The sequence below is a fragment of the Phoca vitulina genome, unplaced genomic scaffold, assembly GCF_004348235.1.
Source record: "Phoca vitulina isolate PV1807 unplaced genomic scaffold, GSC_HSeal_1.0 scaffold26, whole genome shotgun sequence".
NCBI lineage: Eukaryota > Metazoa > Chordata > Mammalia > Carnivora > Phocidae > Phoca > Phoca vitulina.
The window spans coordinates 2,416,510-2,433,129 of NW_022589729.1; the positions used below are offsets into that span (position 1 = coordinate 2,416,510).

At 42.8% G+C, this 16,620-nt stretch overlaps 1 protein-coding gene across 3 annotated transcripts in view; it reads left to right on the forward strand.

Annotated features, from left to right (window-relative positions):
• The window catches only part of PBX1 (PBX homeobox 1), a 280,125-nt gene that overhangs the window by 758 nt on the left and 262,747 nt on the right, over window positions 1-16,620 (forward strand). For all 3 annotated transcript variants that reach the window (XM_032422112.1, XM_032422114.1, XM_032422113.1), the window contains one exon: window positions 3,194-3,267. In XM_032422112.1, the coding sequence (XP_032278003.1) occupies window positions 3,194-3,267 (74 nt within the window). The remainder of the gene's footprint in view (window positions 1-3,193; window positions 3,268-16,620) is intronic.

A 16,620-nucleotide genomic window follows, 5' to 3' on the forward strand; every position in this document is an offset into this window, starting at 1 on the left:
AGCACAGCTCTTTCTTTTTAAATGTTATTTCTTTTCCCATTTTGACGAGCAACTACATGGCGGAGGAGTAAAATTGGAAGGAGCGTTGTTATCGAAAGTGTAATCGCCCATGCCGAGATGTGGCTCTGTGTGTGTGTGTGTGTGTGTGAGAGAGTGTGTAATGTGTGTGAGTGTGTGTGTATGTGTGTGTGTGAATATAGAGATATTCATATATGTCCACACAAACACTCAGGCACGCCGAAAATACTGCCAACCGATCCAAAAGCGGCCCTCGGCACTTTTTACTGCTTTAAAAAAGTATCAGAGAGAGCAGAATTGTCAAGTTTTGAACAGCATTCCATGCCTTCTTGTTGAGGGACTCCGTAACATTACAAAATAAAATGTCCCAATAACACTTTATTTGCAAATTTAGTGACTCCTCACCTAATTCAGAGACTTTTGCTTTTCTTTCTTGACGTACCCCTCTAAAATTAATTTTTATCTTTTCCCCTTTCTGCCCCCTTAAAAAAAAAGCAGATTAATTCTTTGTCAGTACTTGTCAGCTATCCAAAAAATATTTTGCATTCACTTGATTCTGTTTCAAAAAAAGCTAATGGAAAGAAGGAAAACATAATTTTGCTTTGAGACATATTTGTTAGTTTTGGGCGACACAGATATTCAGTTTAACTTTATTGTCTCTTAATTTGAGTCAGTTTACCAACCTTCCGTGGCACAGAATGTATGGTCCTTTAAAAAGGGGTGGGGGGGGACAAAAATCAAGCATGCTCTTTTTCCCATGCTTCTTTCAGGACCAGTTAGAATGCAAATAAATAGAAATGAAGGCATGTGTGAATTTCATGTATTTCAGTACTATAGGACAGGAGGATCTTTATTAAGGAAACAGAATAAAGAAGCTGTTTAGCTTCTCAACTTAATCCACTGCCCAGTATACAGTTCTCCACTCTAGGATTTTACAGTAAATTCTCTTTCAGAATAAAATGTAGAGTTAGTGGCAACCCACTAACAGCTTGCCCAAGGCCGACCTCGAAAGGAAGAATTTTAAAAATCTAATGACCACATATGTCTTTACAGTTAATTACCCTGCTTTGTTAAATCTCAGAAGTAGTTTTTTTTTTTTTTAATATGTGCACAATTCCTATAACCCGAATGACTTAGTTATATGGAAAAGACATCATTATATGTATTTTTGTCCTATGGAAATAAGGAATTTGAGTTGAGAAAATGAGAAGCAGCACAAAGCATGGGTGTTATGAATTACACCCTTATTTTAGCAGCAAGCACATGCAACATGTAAACTCAGAAGTACTGAGGTTTACGTGGGCTCGAAAACTTAGAAATGTTCGAAGACGGGAACTATTCTTGATTTTCTTAAATGGGGGAAAGTTTTCAGAAATGAATCGGTGCTCTTTTTGAATTTTATTATCTGAAGAGAAGCTAGTAATTATCGTAAAGTGGAAGTTTTCCCACTGGCTATCTCTTTTAGAATTGGAACAGATTTCTCCATTGCATTGTTCCAGAAAAATAAACTCAGACAGACCAGTAAACTGGTTTAATAACAAGTTTGTGAAGTGGAAAGGGCCGGGAAGGCTGGAGATTTACCACTTTTCTCATGTTGAGTCGTATTCCTTTTTGTACAACTGAGGACAGCCGTGGCTTGGCGGGTCCCCCCTTACAGTGGCCTAGATGCTGAGAGAGATCAGACACAATTTTGGGAGAGGGAAATCTGTTCTCTCTCCATAACCCCACTGATGTGCTGTGGAAATGCAGTATTTCTGTGAAGCCGTGTGGGGCTTTTTGTTGTTGTTGCTTTTGTTTGTTTTTTCCATTTGGGCCTCTATGTAAGAATACAATTAATGAAAACTATTTTAAAAGCGCCCCAAAGGGGTCTTTGATACAGTGAAGTATTTTCCACCTTTTTTCCCACCCCACATGAGAACTCAATCACCACTAAGCTTTCTTTTTGGTTAAACAATGTAACTCTACTTAGCAAATACTGCATCTGTTTTTCCTTTCCTTAGCCATACCTTTCTCATGTACATTTATTATTTACAAAGTAAACCATTGGTGTTTTAGACACAATGCATGTGTTTATTTTGATACTCTTGAATTTTTGAGTTTATTGCTCTTTGCTGTACAGTATATAGACCAGACTTCTGGTTACTGTTCTTCATGAGGATGTGTCTATTTTTTTTTTTTTTTTAACTTTCACAAGAATTAAAAAAGGATTGCATGTGTCTGGAGTGCCAGGGGTTTCCATTTGTCTTTGCACATTAATTTCAGTTTGTAAACAGAATTCCCTTCACTGATAGCTGATATGATCAGGATTTTGTTTCCAAAACAATCTCCTTCTGCTAAGTGCTTCCATAGTAAAATCAAGGGAAAGGTATTGTTTGGTTCCTCAAGTGCATTCTGAATACAAACACACACCAAGAACCAGGTAAATCACTAATCCAAAAGGCAGAATTGTATTTATTTTTTCCCCAATGGGTGCAAGGTCCTAATTGTAAATAATTGAATTTCAACACCTGCAAATAAGCAGTGTGCACACAAGAGGCATAATGTGAACACAGAGAAATGAATTTATTCCCCATATGGGTATGTTTGCCCCTGGCAATGCATTTCCATACTCTTTAACTTGGGGACTGAAATTTTATAAATTGACAGTTCTACTCAGAAGACCTTTCAAGCATCTTGTGTTTATGAGAATACAGGGGCATCTGCGGAATGAATTCGAACACATGGATGAATTAAATTTGAAAACACACACACAGAGCGAGAGGCAGACAGCTCCTAGGCTTTGGTGGATGCATAGATTATAGGAACTGTTATCCCAGGCTTTTGGCTTTGCCCTAGTCATTGCCCTGGGTACGATTATTGGTTTAAGAATTCCACTTTGATTGAACTACTTATAAAAAAACAACAACACAACACCTAACTCCGCCTAAATGGGCATAATTTAGGTTGGTTCTGTTCTGTAGTTAAATCCCTACTCTATCCCTGCTAATTAACATTATTTCTTTTTCTATGGCAGGACTCTGTATATTAAGTCATAAAACAATTGAAGCATGCCACAGAGTTATGCTTGGGATATAATTTTGGCTAAATGTTCAGATTTTTTTTCCCCCTGTGCTTTATCAGCAGTTTGATCTCGAAAGTCCACCTAAGCTATTATGTTGTTGTTTCTTTCTTGCAGAAAACATGCTTTAAACTGCCACAGAATGAAGCCTGCCTTGTTTAATGTGTTGTGTGAAATCAAAGAAAAAACAGGTAGGACTGAGATTCCAACATTTAAGCATTTTCTTTGGCCAATTGACTCACTTAACCAGCAATGACAAACCCATTATTTAAATATTAAAATTTCAGCATAAAAGTGCTGTCAAGATTGATCGCAGTTTCCAATAGGAAGCCCGAGTAGCTCTGCTTCCTGGAAAAAGCACCAAGTTTCTTTGACAGTTATTATCAAGCATTACTGGTTTATTTTCCTTGTCTCTGTTACCAGCCTCTTTGAAATTGGGGACCAAAGAGAGGTTCTGAAGGGAAATTTATAGAATGATGTTTGCCTTTGGGGGAAAAATATGAAAGTAAAAGTCTGTTTCCAGGAGGAAAATCTTTTTGGCCCATTATTTAAAACCCTCATTTTTTTTGGAGTTGGGCATGGGGGCTAAACTGTTTAAAGTTTCCTTTCCTTTTTTTCTTGTGATTGTACCAAGCAGCAGGCTAAAGGTTCTCAGCAGTGTTGTCAAATACCTTTGTGGAAAGCGCCATACAATGTCAGGTTACCGGTATCTGAGTGCCCTGTGATTTTATAGCAGGGGGAAGCGTTGGTTTGAGGAGAGCATCATGCCATGAGATCCCTCATTCTGTTGGTTTTTTTTTCTACTTTCTAGACCTCATATCATGGACTCACACACTTACAACACATCCCAGGAGGGCATTTAAATTTTAAAGCAACAATTAAAAAATAGCAATCATCAATCAGAGGTGTTCTTAAACAACAGATGCTCTGGGAAGGACATTTAGCCACATCCTCGGGTTTGTTTGTGTTAAGCCTTAATTTTCCAAAGTGGGTGCATCTCTCCCTTGTAAAAAGAAAGAGTTGAAAAGCCAATCTGAAACTAGGGCATAAAGATGAGGAACGAGGGGTGGTTATATAAAGCGGGAGCTTCTGCTGGCCTCTGACTTGCTCGCTCGCTTCAGAGCAGTGCAAAGTACCTGCCATCCTATTTATTTATTTATTTTTTACAACAAGGAGTGTAACAGTCAATAATTCATATCTAAACCATATAAGCAAGGGCATGACATGAATGAAAGTGACAATAAATATGATTGCATGCCCAGTTGATATACATTGATAGTTACACATAAAAAAGGGGAGGGGGGAGGGCACACAGGGTGGCTTTCTTTTTGAAAGCTCTCTGTGTTTGTCTTTTTAAAAATAAATAGTTTCAAGATGTGGCCACTGATGGAACCTGTAATTACTTGGGTCTTGAAATCTATGTGAAATTAGTCAGCAGCTCCTTTGTTGAATGTTATTTGTGCTGTGCATAACATTCTAGACAAAGCACCTGAGCAGTGATGTTCAGACCTTCCAGACTCAAAGCTGTTAATTACATTATTTTAGCTGTGAAACACCTTTTAAGAGATTTATGAATGGTGCATACAAATATCAAAGAGCTTTTCCAGTTTGTCACACTTTTTAGTTAGTTTGTTTTTTTCTATTAGCCAGAGCAGGAAGCCTAAGTCCATGTCTATTTGTTTCTTCTCTCCTTTTTTTCTTCCTTCTCATTTTCTCTTTTGATCTCTGATGCTTATTTACTTTGAATATTTGGTTTGTTGAAATTTGTCTCTAATCGGGTATGCTTTTCTGCCTATCTTGATTCATGAAATGCAGAAATCAAGACGTAAAGGCATATTTGATAATCCAGGCTAAGGCGACTCTATTTTTGAAGACATTTTATTAGATTTTTATTGAAAAGGAAGCCCGTCAGGGCACTTGAATGTATATTGTGGCCAAAGTGTTTAATTCTGGTCTTCTAATTAAAACCTACTAAGGCAGTAGATCAAAGTGGGTGGGTGTGAATAGAGATCCGGTTCCGGTGTTAAAGAGTTTGTTCCTTTTTCATATTGGCTAAACTATGGTGATAGGAAGCAGTGGTATTGGTCAAAATCACACTTGAAAGGTGTAATTTATCATTCGCTTGTGTATTTTGCTTCTTAAAAATTTTCTGTCACTTAATGAATTAATGTCTGGAGATTCAAAAAAAAAAAATCTAAGTTAAGGTTCTGTGTGTTGTCTTTAGAATCCTAGATTTAACACATAGTCGATCAAGTCCTGGAAATTCAAAACAGCAAGGATCCCTGCCCCTGTGTTAAAGGGGAAATCCGCATGCGCGCGCGCACACACACACACACACACACACACACACACACACACAGGGTTTTGGGTTTAGAGGGCACCCATGGGTGAAAGTTTAAAAAAAAAAGAAAATAAAAAAGGGCCTTCCTCCTTGTTTCTCTTCCACTTGTACATTAGAAGGAGTGAGGGAAGGAAGAAATCTCTCCTGGAATGTTGAGTGTTCTGTGCTAAAGGTAGGGGACCGACGGCTGGTGTGTGGAGGAGAAGCCTTTGATTCTAAAGCATGATTACTCCGTTCCTCAGGATTTGCCCAACTCCCCGTCCCTGTGCCAGCATATCTTCCTTGCGGTCGATGTGTCGGAGACACATACAGGGTAAAGTTGCAGGAGGCTTTTTTCCCCCATCTTGCTACAGAGCTGGTAACCAGATCTGTTGGATGGTCAGTTTCTAGGCATTCCTTCATTGTTCTGGGACTTTTCCTATTGTTACTTCCAAGCCCCCTTGTCTTAAATGAGTATTTTCACGCTTCCATCTCCAGCACTGTAGAGCTTACTTGATGTAGGGTGGGCTCGTTTGCTGGTTTGCATTCTCACGCAAAGTTGACACATTGGGCTCACCTAGGTCTTTATGTCAGGAAGACGGGACTCTGAGAGGAGCATGGCAATGGCCTTCATTTGCTGCCTTTAGTTTTTTTGTTTTTGTTAATGGTTTCAGTTGGAAAACTCAGAAATAAGTAGGGATGCTAGCAAAGACTGTCTTACCAACCTTTTGGAACTTGAAAGAAACGCATGCGCACAACACCCAAAGTAGGCAGCAGCTTCTAAATTACAGTTGATTGATAGGTATTTAAGTCAGAAATTACTGTGAGGATATTAAAAAAAAAAACAACACCACCATGTATCTTCTTGCCTCAGAGTGTGGGTAAGTTTTTATTTTGATACCCTTTTGCTTTTTTAAAATAAATGCCAGGAAAAAAGAATGCCTGCAAAATGCTCGTGCGGCAAATCTCAGACAACAGCAAGGAAAAGCTTGTCCAGACCCACAACAATGTGTATTTCAGAAGGGGCTTTCATCTGCTCTTTCCTTCTGGGAACGGAGGGATTTAATATAGAGTTTGGGACTGCTCAGTATCTTATTTGCTCTTGTTTTTTTTTTTTTTTTTTTTTTTAGGAACCATTCCTTGTCTTCTGACAAATTAGCAATAGGCTGAGTTTTACATATGTGGTGGTAGTAGGGTTGATGGGATGGAAGAGAAGGAGACAAAAAAAGGCAAACACGCTGCATTTCTTAAAAAAGACCTTGCTTATATTTTCCAGTGTTTCATTTTTTTTTCTACTTTTGTGTCAAAAATCATGCAGGTTTAAAAATGAGGAAAACACACAAAAAATATTGGGTGCCATTTACTAAGGAGAATATTTATAGATAGCAATGAATAGCTGTAATTGTTGTGAATAGTTTTTAATTTTAGAACATAATAGCTATCTATGGCATTTTCAGCCGATTTTCCTCTGTGAATTATCTGCACTGAAGTTAAATCAAATCACTGAAGGAGGTTAAAAAAATTATTATTATTTTTTTTGCTTCCTTAACACTCTTTTGTTCTCTCTCTTTTCTTTTTTCTCTGTGTTCAATTAACACCCCCATCATAGAACTGTGGAGTTTTTTCTTTTTTTTTTTTAGTCTACTACTGTATTTCACTTTTGACACCTTATCTTATTATTCTTGCCTGCCACTTCTTTGTAATACAGCAATTATATTATGGGACTGGTACTCCTCTCTTTTTTACAACATTAGAGGATAATTTGTGTGTGTGTGTGTGTGTGTTTGTGTAAGTAGGAGAGGGGCACTGCAGTGTGTTTGTGTAAGTAGGAGAGGGGCACAGCAGGGGAATAATTCTGATGGTATGAGGCCTTGAGCTGAGCAGGAGTGAAATAACTTTAGACAATTTAGGGTTGCCTCTGCTCAGATTCCTTTTGGGGTTGAAGTGGAAATAGTGGCTTCACAGAAGTTCATCCATGGCAGGCAAATGCAAAAACTTTTTCTTGCTGACCAGTGAATTCAAGTGTTAGATCTTTTCTCTCTCTCTCTTTCGTTGTGTGTGTGTGTGTGTGTGTGTGTGTGTGGAATGGGGGAGTGAGGGGAGGGAAGTTGCAGCCCAGCTTTACTTGAACACTACCATTCAGGCACAGCAGTGAGCTGGGCAGACATCACGTGACTGGACGAAATCCGCTTTATCACGATCTGGATGTAGGCTATGGATGCGCTACACTAGAACCGATGAGAAGTATCTCTTCTCTCTGGTCACTTTTGTGTGACCCATTTTTAGGAGTGCGTTAGACGAATTCTGGTGGGCAGGAGGGTGCAAAGCACATTGGGGGCGTAACCTAACAGAACAGAGTATTGGAAGTTTGGTGTCGCTTCTTCTAACAATCAGGGTGCCGGGGAGGATTGGGGAGGAGAGAGATTGAAGTTAAACTGAGGGAATGGGGAGAGGGTTTATGAGAGGGATGCACAGAGAGACTTGGGACCCAGGGACAGGGGGTGTTGGGAGTTGGGGGGAGTGAGGCTGTGGGTTCCCTGTTGGGCCTGACCTGCCTGTGCAATTCAGCTCTCTGCTGGTGCCACGCTTGCCACGTGCATTTGCCTTCTACTGACATCCACGAACTTGGGGTTGTATGGTGGGCAAAATTACAGAAATGCCCCTGAACAAGCAAACAAACCCAAACTTAAATACTGTACATATTTAAATAGGAAAGCATTTTCATTTTAATTTAAAGCATAACCCCAGCTTCTTTGGAGACATAGTTTACATTCATGCCTTAGGAAAACTTAGCCTTAATTTTGGTTTTAAACCCCTTTTAGGTGGTGGCTGTTATGTTTTGAACGTGGTGAGGTGAATCTAAATATACTTCCATTCCTTTCCCTTTTTATATAAAAAAAAATTCACCCCCAAAGCCACATGACAGAGGCAGTGTCCAAGGTCCAGCCCCCAAAGACAGCTCTTTTTCATTTTCGTATGACCCTGAGAGCACCCAATCCGCATGGGCTGCCGTTCGTGCCTGGGTAAGAGGAATAGGACCTCCCTGGCTGCACCCCTGCCCCTTACCTGAGATGGTGTTGCTGAGGCTTACGGAATGCAGTAATTGATAAAGTACGTGGAGGATTAGTAAGTTATTTGCAAAGCGTTTTGAGCTCCCTGAGCTATCCAAATAAAAGATGCTGTATTTTCTATAATAAATTATGTCAGGACTCATATCCTGTTCCATTTCATAGGATGTCATTGTGTTAACTCTTTCAGGGCAAGGGAACAACACATCCACTAGTCTGTAATCATGTCCTGGGTGCTTGGTCATCTCTCATAGGGAGAATTCTCTGGTTGAATCTTTTGCTCCATCTGCATCTTGGAGATGTCACTTATCAGAACTTGGCAGAGTGATTTCCAGAAAAAAAAAAAAAAAGTGCAGGTATAGACTGTCATAAGATTATAAAACCTATCTCCCTTTATGGCAGAATAAGGTCAGTAGTGACTTCCCGGAAGAGCTTCTCACCAGTGACAGCTGTGTTTCAATCTCAATTATTGGTGGAAATCAAGATTGCAAGGGGTAAAAAAAAATAAAATCATCCTTTTGGGTTTAGCTCGTAGGTTCCTCTATATCTTGCGCTGACACTGTTGTCCTGAAGCGGGTCCTGGGGTGGGCGCCTCGCACCTCTCCTAGCTCGGGACCTACCACTAAGGAGTTGTAAGATGGTAGGCAAATTGCTTAAATAAATTTAGGAGAAACTCTAATAGTACTGGTTAAGGACTTGGTCTCTGAAGCCACACTGCCTGGGTTTGTATCCCACATCTCCTGCTTTTGAGCTCTGTGACCTTATTCGAGTTACTCCACCTCTCTGTGCCTCATTTTCCTCTTCTGTAAAAAGGCACTAACAATGATACCTATCTTAGAGGGGCACTGGGAGGAGTAAATGAGGTAATACATGTAAATTACAGTGCCTGGCATAAGCAGTCAATAACTGTTAGCTTTTATTATTTCTGGCCCTGTTTTCTTACATGAAAACGAGAGGCTTGCACCAGATGGTCCCTAAAGACCAAGCCAATTCCAAGACTCTGTGATTCTATGCTGAAAAGAGACAAAAATTGCTGAATTTAAGATTTGCTTTCTTTTGTTTCTCTTGCTGTTCTCTTAAAGTGAGAATTAGCTGTATCTGGCCAAAAAGGCTGGGGCTAGGTTGGAAAAAAAAGGGGACAAAAAGAAGTGGGTAAGAACAAAGACAAAGGGTTTTAATTATCCCCGAACTGGACAACAACTACCTGAAAAGCTAAAGTTGCATATGTTAGGGATAGTGTTCTCTTAGCATCAGCAACTGGAGATATTACGTAATTATAGTTAAAAATATTTTCTCTCTGAAAACACATAGACCCATCCATTCAGTTTACAAAGTTTCCAAGTAGGAAGAGTAACACAAAGTGAGTTTAGGGCAACCCCACCTCTTCCTGACTTCCTACTATGGTTCTTATTTAGGAAAAATTTTATCTTTGTCATAATGACAGCCTTGATACATAGGAGGTTTATTCTCTTTTATTCTTTTTTAATAGTTTTTTTTTTTTAAGATTTTATTTATTTGAGAGAGAGACAGCACAGGCAGGGGGAGGGGCAGAGGGAGAGGGAGAAGCAGGCTCCCTGCTGAGCAGGGATTCCCGACGTGAGGTGGGGCTCGATCCCAGGACCCTGGGATTATGACCTGAACCGAAGGCAGACGCTCAACTGGCTGAGCCACCCGGGTGCCCCATCTTTTATTTTTTTAAAGTAAACTCTGTGCCCCACATGGCACTCAGACTCACGACCCCGAGATAAAGAGTTGTATGCTCTACCGACTGAGCCAGCCCCGTGCCCCTGATAGTTTTCTTGAAATATATTTCATATACCATGAAATTCACGCATGTAAACTGTACAGTTCAGTGGTTTCGTGGATTCACAAAATCGTACAACCATCAGAACCTAAATTTAGGTATTTTTTTATCACCTCCCAAAAAACCCAGTACCTATTTCCAGTCAGTTCATACTTCTCCCTTTGCCTAGCCCTTGTGATTGCTAATCTCTGTCTCTATGGATTTGTCTATTCTGGACATTTCACATAAATTCATATAACATGTGGTTTGTTACTAGCTTCTTTCGCTTAGCATAGTATTTTCAGGTTCATTTATGCTATAGCATAGCATCAATACTTCATTCCTTTTTTTTTTTTAAGATTTTATTTATTTATTTGAGAGTGAGAGAGAGTATGTGGGGGGGAGGGGCAGAGGGAGAGGGAAAAGCAGACTCCCTGCTGAGCGGGGCTCAATCCCTGGGCCCTGGGATCATGGCCTGAGCTGAAGACTGTGCTACCCAGGCACCCCAATACTTCATTCCTTTTTATGGCCAAATAATATTCCATTGTATGGATATACCACAGTTTGTTTATCCATTCATCAGTTGATGGATTATTTAGCTTGTTTTGTATGTTTTTGCTGCTATGAACATGTGCATATGAGTTTTGTGTGGAGGTTTGTTTCTCTTTCTCTGGATATATACGTAGGAGTGGCTTGCTGGATCACAGGGTACTCTGTGCTTGGTGTTTTGAGGAACTTCCAAACTGTTTCCCTGAGTCTGAAGTCATATTGTAAATGACACCAAGGTTTGTCTTCAGCACTCCCAGCCTTCCATTTCTTTCAACCTTTTTCTCCAGTCAGGGATCTCTCTTTTCCATGTTTAGTTTAGTTCTATTGTAGTTTTTGTTTTCTTTGATCAATACCTACTCTAAATTTTGGGGGGATAAATTTAAATCAGAAGAATGAATTTCTACCACTCGAATTTCAGGTGACCCGTTCCTGGAAAGGAAGGAGTTAGCAAAAACGATTGGGTGATTTTCTGAATAGCAATTTAGTGTGATAGAGAAAGCATGGACTTTGAGGCAAAACCAACTGGATTCTGTTCCTAGCTTCGTGTGTAACATTAATGTTATTTGATTTAACAGAGCTTCCATGTCCTCACCTCCACTGTAAAGATAACAATACTATGTAGGGTCATTTGGGGGCACTAAACAACACAATAATATAAGGCATATAGTTGAGCGAGTATGCTCAATACATGCCAACTACTGTTTTCTTTTTTTTTTTTTCCAAAACCACATGGCAGAGTGTTGACCACCCTTCTCATTAGTTTGGCTCTGTCTCTTCAGGTTGGGTTTTCTCCCAGCAACGTCCAGGGGTTTTAGAGGCTTACCAAAATGCTTCCTGACCCTGCTGCATTTAAATGCTTTAAGTGGTTTTCTGAATGAGAGGAAAACAGACTCTTGGGCAAAGCTCAGCCCAAGGCATCCCAACATACCTTCCTCTCCCCCCTTTAGTCCTAGGGCTCTAGGAAGGGAATCCCATAAACAGTGCTGTTCAGTAAACATGTATGTAATTTTAAATTTAATGCTTTAAATTTTCCAGTGGCTATTTAAAAACAGCAAAAAGAAACAGGTGAAATTCATTTTAAGAAATCTATTTTTAAATCCAAATAGCTAAAATATTTCAACATGTGATCAACATAAAAATTATTAATGAGCTATTTTACTTTTTCTTTTGTACTAAGACTTCGAAACCCATTGTGTATTTTACATTTACAGCACATCTTCAGTGTGGACCAGCCATACTTCAAGCACTCAGTAGTTACATGGGGCCTTCCATGTTGGTCAGCTTGGCCATGGAATGGTTGTTTTGGCATAAACTTTGGTTTTGTTTCTTTTTTGGGCTAGTTTTTGAACTCATGGTTGTTCCCTACTCAAACTTGATCTAGTACTTCTGTAGAAATTGAAATTGGCTCCTGATGGAAAGCCATGTTCCAGAATAAGGTGTATATCTAAGGCATCTCTTTCTGGCAGAGAATGTGCCACTGGTGGGAGCTAGGATGTGGTAGTTCCCCACTATCTCTTTCTATTTTTTACTTTTTTCTTTCCATAACTCATTGTTTTATGATTCCTTTCCATTCCCTTAACACAATCTGAAATGTTCCCTTGAATAGAATGAGCAGGTGGAAGCAGCCATCTTGTTTTCTGCAGTTGGAATACCATGAACAAGTATGGAGGAATCTGAGGTGTGACAAAGGTTTGCAGGACCCTGAGTCAGGAGTTCTGAGGCCTACTGCTGACTGCCTCCAAAGTATGTTATTTTAAGAATGTCATTTGACCTCTTGATCTTAGGTTTCCACATCCATGGAATGGGCAACTCTAGAAAGCCATGAACCTGACCCCACATCCCATAGATCACAAGTCCCCGCGTGATCCCTGCCAAGGCTTGGGTTCATAGGATGGAAGGCAGGTGGAGCATTTAGAAAAGAAAATTCTTTTTCATTATTATTGCAGTTCTTATTTATCCTTTGACTCCTGGTGTCTTTTCTAGACACTCATGCCAAAGTGGCTACGGTTGGTGTTAAGGCCACTTCCATCAATCAAATTGAATTGCAAAAGGCAAACTGGAGAGGAAAAAAAAAATCGTGTTTTTTTTTTTTTTTTTTATTGAAGCATTTAGCATCACATTTACAAGGCCAGTTGGAGGCCGGTCCCAGTTTAATCCACCTTGTTGACTCCGTGACTGAATGCAAATAATGGTTCTTTTGCATCCTTTCTATTTGTAGCAATCAGATTCTAGCCTGGAAATTGCTTTTGGAAAATAGAGTTGTGGTTGCAGGATTGGAAGGGCAGTTTACCTTTGCAAGTTCATACGGAGCAGCCCAGAAAGTTGGGAAACTTGGCTTCGGTTTTCACCTTGGGACTGTGGAGAGTTACTTGTTCACCATTGGCCTCTGCTGAAATACCGAAATAAGGTCTGTTTCCCACCTACCTGTCAGGAGGGCTTTTGGAAAGTGAGGCTATTTAGAAAGATGTTTGGCTTTCATTAAGTGTGGGCCGCTAAGTGTGAGCGGAAAGCGTTCTGCGTTTGTCGTGCTTTGAGACAGGGCTGAATCTGCCAGTAGGTCAGAGGAATAAGTTTACCTAGTGGCCCGCGCTGGTAGGCCGGGGAGAGAGGGCCGCCAGGCGGCTTTTTTCTGAAGGCTGTAGGTGATTTGAGACCAACTGCGTCCCTGCAGGAGTATCCTCCTTATAATTACCATTGTTAATCGAATTGAAAGTTTGCATTTCTCTTTTGTCCCTAACAAAGAAAGCCTCTCAGGGACCCTAACGAGGAGCCCAGGCTGCCTCCATTCTGAAAGGCCCTCCGCGGATGCGAGGCTGTGCACGGTGATGCCTTCCTGCAGAATTTGCATGCAGAGGCTCGAGGGCCTTGCACCCAGCTTCCATCAGTAAACACTTCAAAACTAAGCGCGGCGGCCCAGGCCCGGCTGCCCTTTGTGCGGCCTGCCGACGGGGGTCCCGGTGGCCCCGCTGCCCCGGCGACGGCGAGGCCGGGGTGGGTGCGCGGCCGCCGCGCGGCCACGTCGTGTGAGCACGGGGTCAAGGGCGCTGGGTCAAGGGCGGCCAGGTGAGCGGCCAGGGGGAGCTGAGGGCCGCTCGCTCACACCAGGTGGAGCACGGAAGGCGGAGTCGTCCGGAAGGAGTTTAAGGGGCTGCGTCGCGGCAGAAAACTTTGGGAACTTAGGGAAATGCGGGGCCGCGGCGGAGAGGCCGGGCGGCGAGCCACCCGCGGGGCGCGAGGGGGAGCGGCTCCCTTCGGGCGCGAGCGCGGCCGGGCCGGGGTGGGGGGACCCCCGGAGTGGGGCGGGGGGCAAGCCTCCGCGGCCCCTTCTCCCCGAGCCCCCTCGCCGCGCGCCTCGTCCCTCGGCCCCGCCGACCTCGCTGCCCCAACCCCGAGACAGGGGGCGGAAGAGGCCCCCCCCCCCCGGGGACGGCCCCCTCGGGAGCCCCGCGTCCTTTATTAGGCACCCGGCGGGCTGGGCCCGGCCGCTCGCGGTCAAGGCGTCGGAGCTTCGGAGTGAGGGCGCTCAAGGGCGCGCGACCCCTGTCCCCGGGGAGCGGGGCCCGAGCCGCGGTTTCCGAGTGCTGGGTGTGCCTGGTGCCCGTGCGAGCAGACCTCGGTGGCGGTGGCTTTGCATGCAGAGGTGACACGCACGAGGCAGCGTGTAAGCACGTGGCCGAGTGTGTATGTGCGCGCGCGCTCACACGCACGCGTGTTCATTTGCAGCTTCTTTCTTAGTTGGCCCTGTGTGGTTTTCTCTCGATTCCATAAATATTCCAGTTGATGCTTTATGGTATTGGAATGAATCAAATGCCATAATCTGAAGTTGCTGCAGAAACCCTCCCTGTCTTGATTTCTCGGCTCTTCCAAGGGAGCGCGTCATCTTCCCCTGGGGAGATTTTTAACCCAAAGAACCTTGATGTACTTCAAACAGCACTGACATTTGTTTTCGTTAAGCGTGGTCTGATTTCTTTAACACTTGAAGAGGGTTTGGGGCCTTCAAACATACCTAGTTTCTTATATGGCCGCTTGTCTTGTCTCACAGGAATGCTTGAAGGGGCCTCCAGCTGCCTTACTTTTGCGAGAGTCTTCAGCAAAGAGAAAATTGATTTGGGGAGTTGCCCCCCACCCCGCTGCCCGAGCACCCCACCTCCCCCGCTGGCCTACTGGAGCCGGGGCAGGAAGGGGCTGTCATCATGCTCATGCCTAAGCCATATTACTTTATTTTTCTTTTTAGAAAGTTACACTAGGAAAGATGTTCTTGATGTGTGATTATTATTCTTAAATGGATTCTTGTGCTTTCCTATTATTGCTCTGTTACAGCCCCGCAGAGCAACCACCAGGTCCTACAATAGACCCTCCAGAAACTTTCCATTGAACGGTCGTGGGAGAGCTAGAAGTGGGAAAGGTTGAATTCCCTCATTACTTGGAAAAAGCTGTGAATTAATTCTGTGAATTTCACCAGCCCAGTCTCTGATCCACCAACTCCCAGGCCCATTATTATAATTTCACAGCAGGTAACTCTGGGGGGGAGGATGGGAGGGCCTTATGTAGGTATGTAGGTTGAGAGTCCGCGTGTTCCTTCCGACTGTTAAGGACATTGTAGCTAAAATCTAAATGACCGCTAACACCAGCAGTGGTAATAATGAAGAATGCAAGCAGTGATTTTCCTCTGCTCCTGATTCGGACACCCCCATCCTCCTACCTCATTGGACTGACTTCCTCCCTTTGTAGGGGGTTCAGGCTGCGATATCTTGGTAACTGGATTCACTTCCTCAAGGCTTAAAGAGACAAGCATCTCCCTAGTGGCCTCCATGTGGACATTCGTATGCAAAGATTGGTGGTATTGTCAAGATCCCATTGGAATACATCTTCTCACCTATCATGTCACCTTCCAACTGTTGCCCTCCGTAAGTGGAGGTTATAGAAGCTTCACTGTTTTTCAGCCAAATATTTTTGAACACTCTCAGTTCTGGAGATGTTGGAGGAAGACTCTTCTGTCCCATGGGTTGAATAGTGAAAAAGTTAAAAATCCCTGTCCCGACTGGGTTTAGTTTTTCAATGCCAGCTGGACATTTTCAGTTTAGACCTTCTGGAGGGCATGGTGAAATTTGCAGAGTTTATACCCTATTTTGGACCATTGATTGCTTTGGCAAATATTTATGGAATTTCTTGTATGAAGCATTATGCGAGACCTAGGAATGCAAATGTGTAAGTAAGCTCTAGCCCTTAACCCTCAAGGAGCTGAGCTCCCGGTCCAAAGAGGAGCCGGAATCATGGTCAGGATCTTTGTAACGTGGCCAGCTGACTTGCTCCCAAAGCCCCTGTGCTCAGGGTGGAATGTGTTCCTTAGGACCAGGAGTGTGGCTGTCGAGGTCATTCTGAATGAAAGCTCATGAACCCTTCTAGTCATATGTGTCGAAGCATGCTTTCTTGGATTCAAAAGGTGCTGCGTTTCACGTAGGCAGCCTGAGAAATGTTCTGTGTCTGAGTCTCTGCATTTTTGGCCTTGCCTTTCCCAAATCTTGGCACCCATTTCATTTGCTTGGCCTTCTCCCCTTCACTCTCTCCTTTGTCCCCTTCCTTGCTCCGACTAGGATCTCCCCCACACCCCCAAATTGCTATTTGCCAAACTTGTGACCTGAGACCACTTGGCATTTCCCTGGGATGGCTGGAATTTACCACCCGCCGAATAGGCATTCTGTGACATTTGCTCACCTGGGTAGCTTAAGCTCCATGGTCTGTGTTGAGGGAGTGCCGAGCGGAAGTGTGAAATTTACCTCTGTGCTCCAGGGTTCTTGCCAGCAGGGAGACAAACAGTGATGCT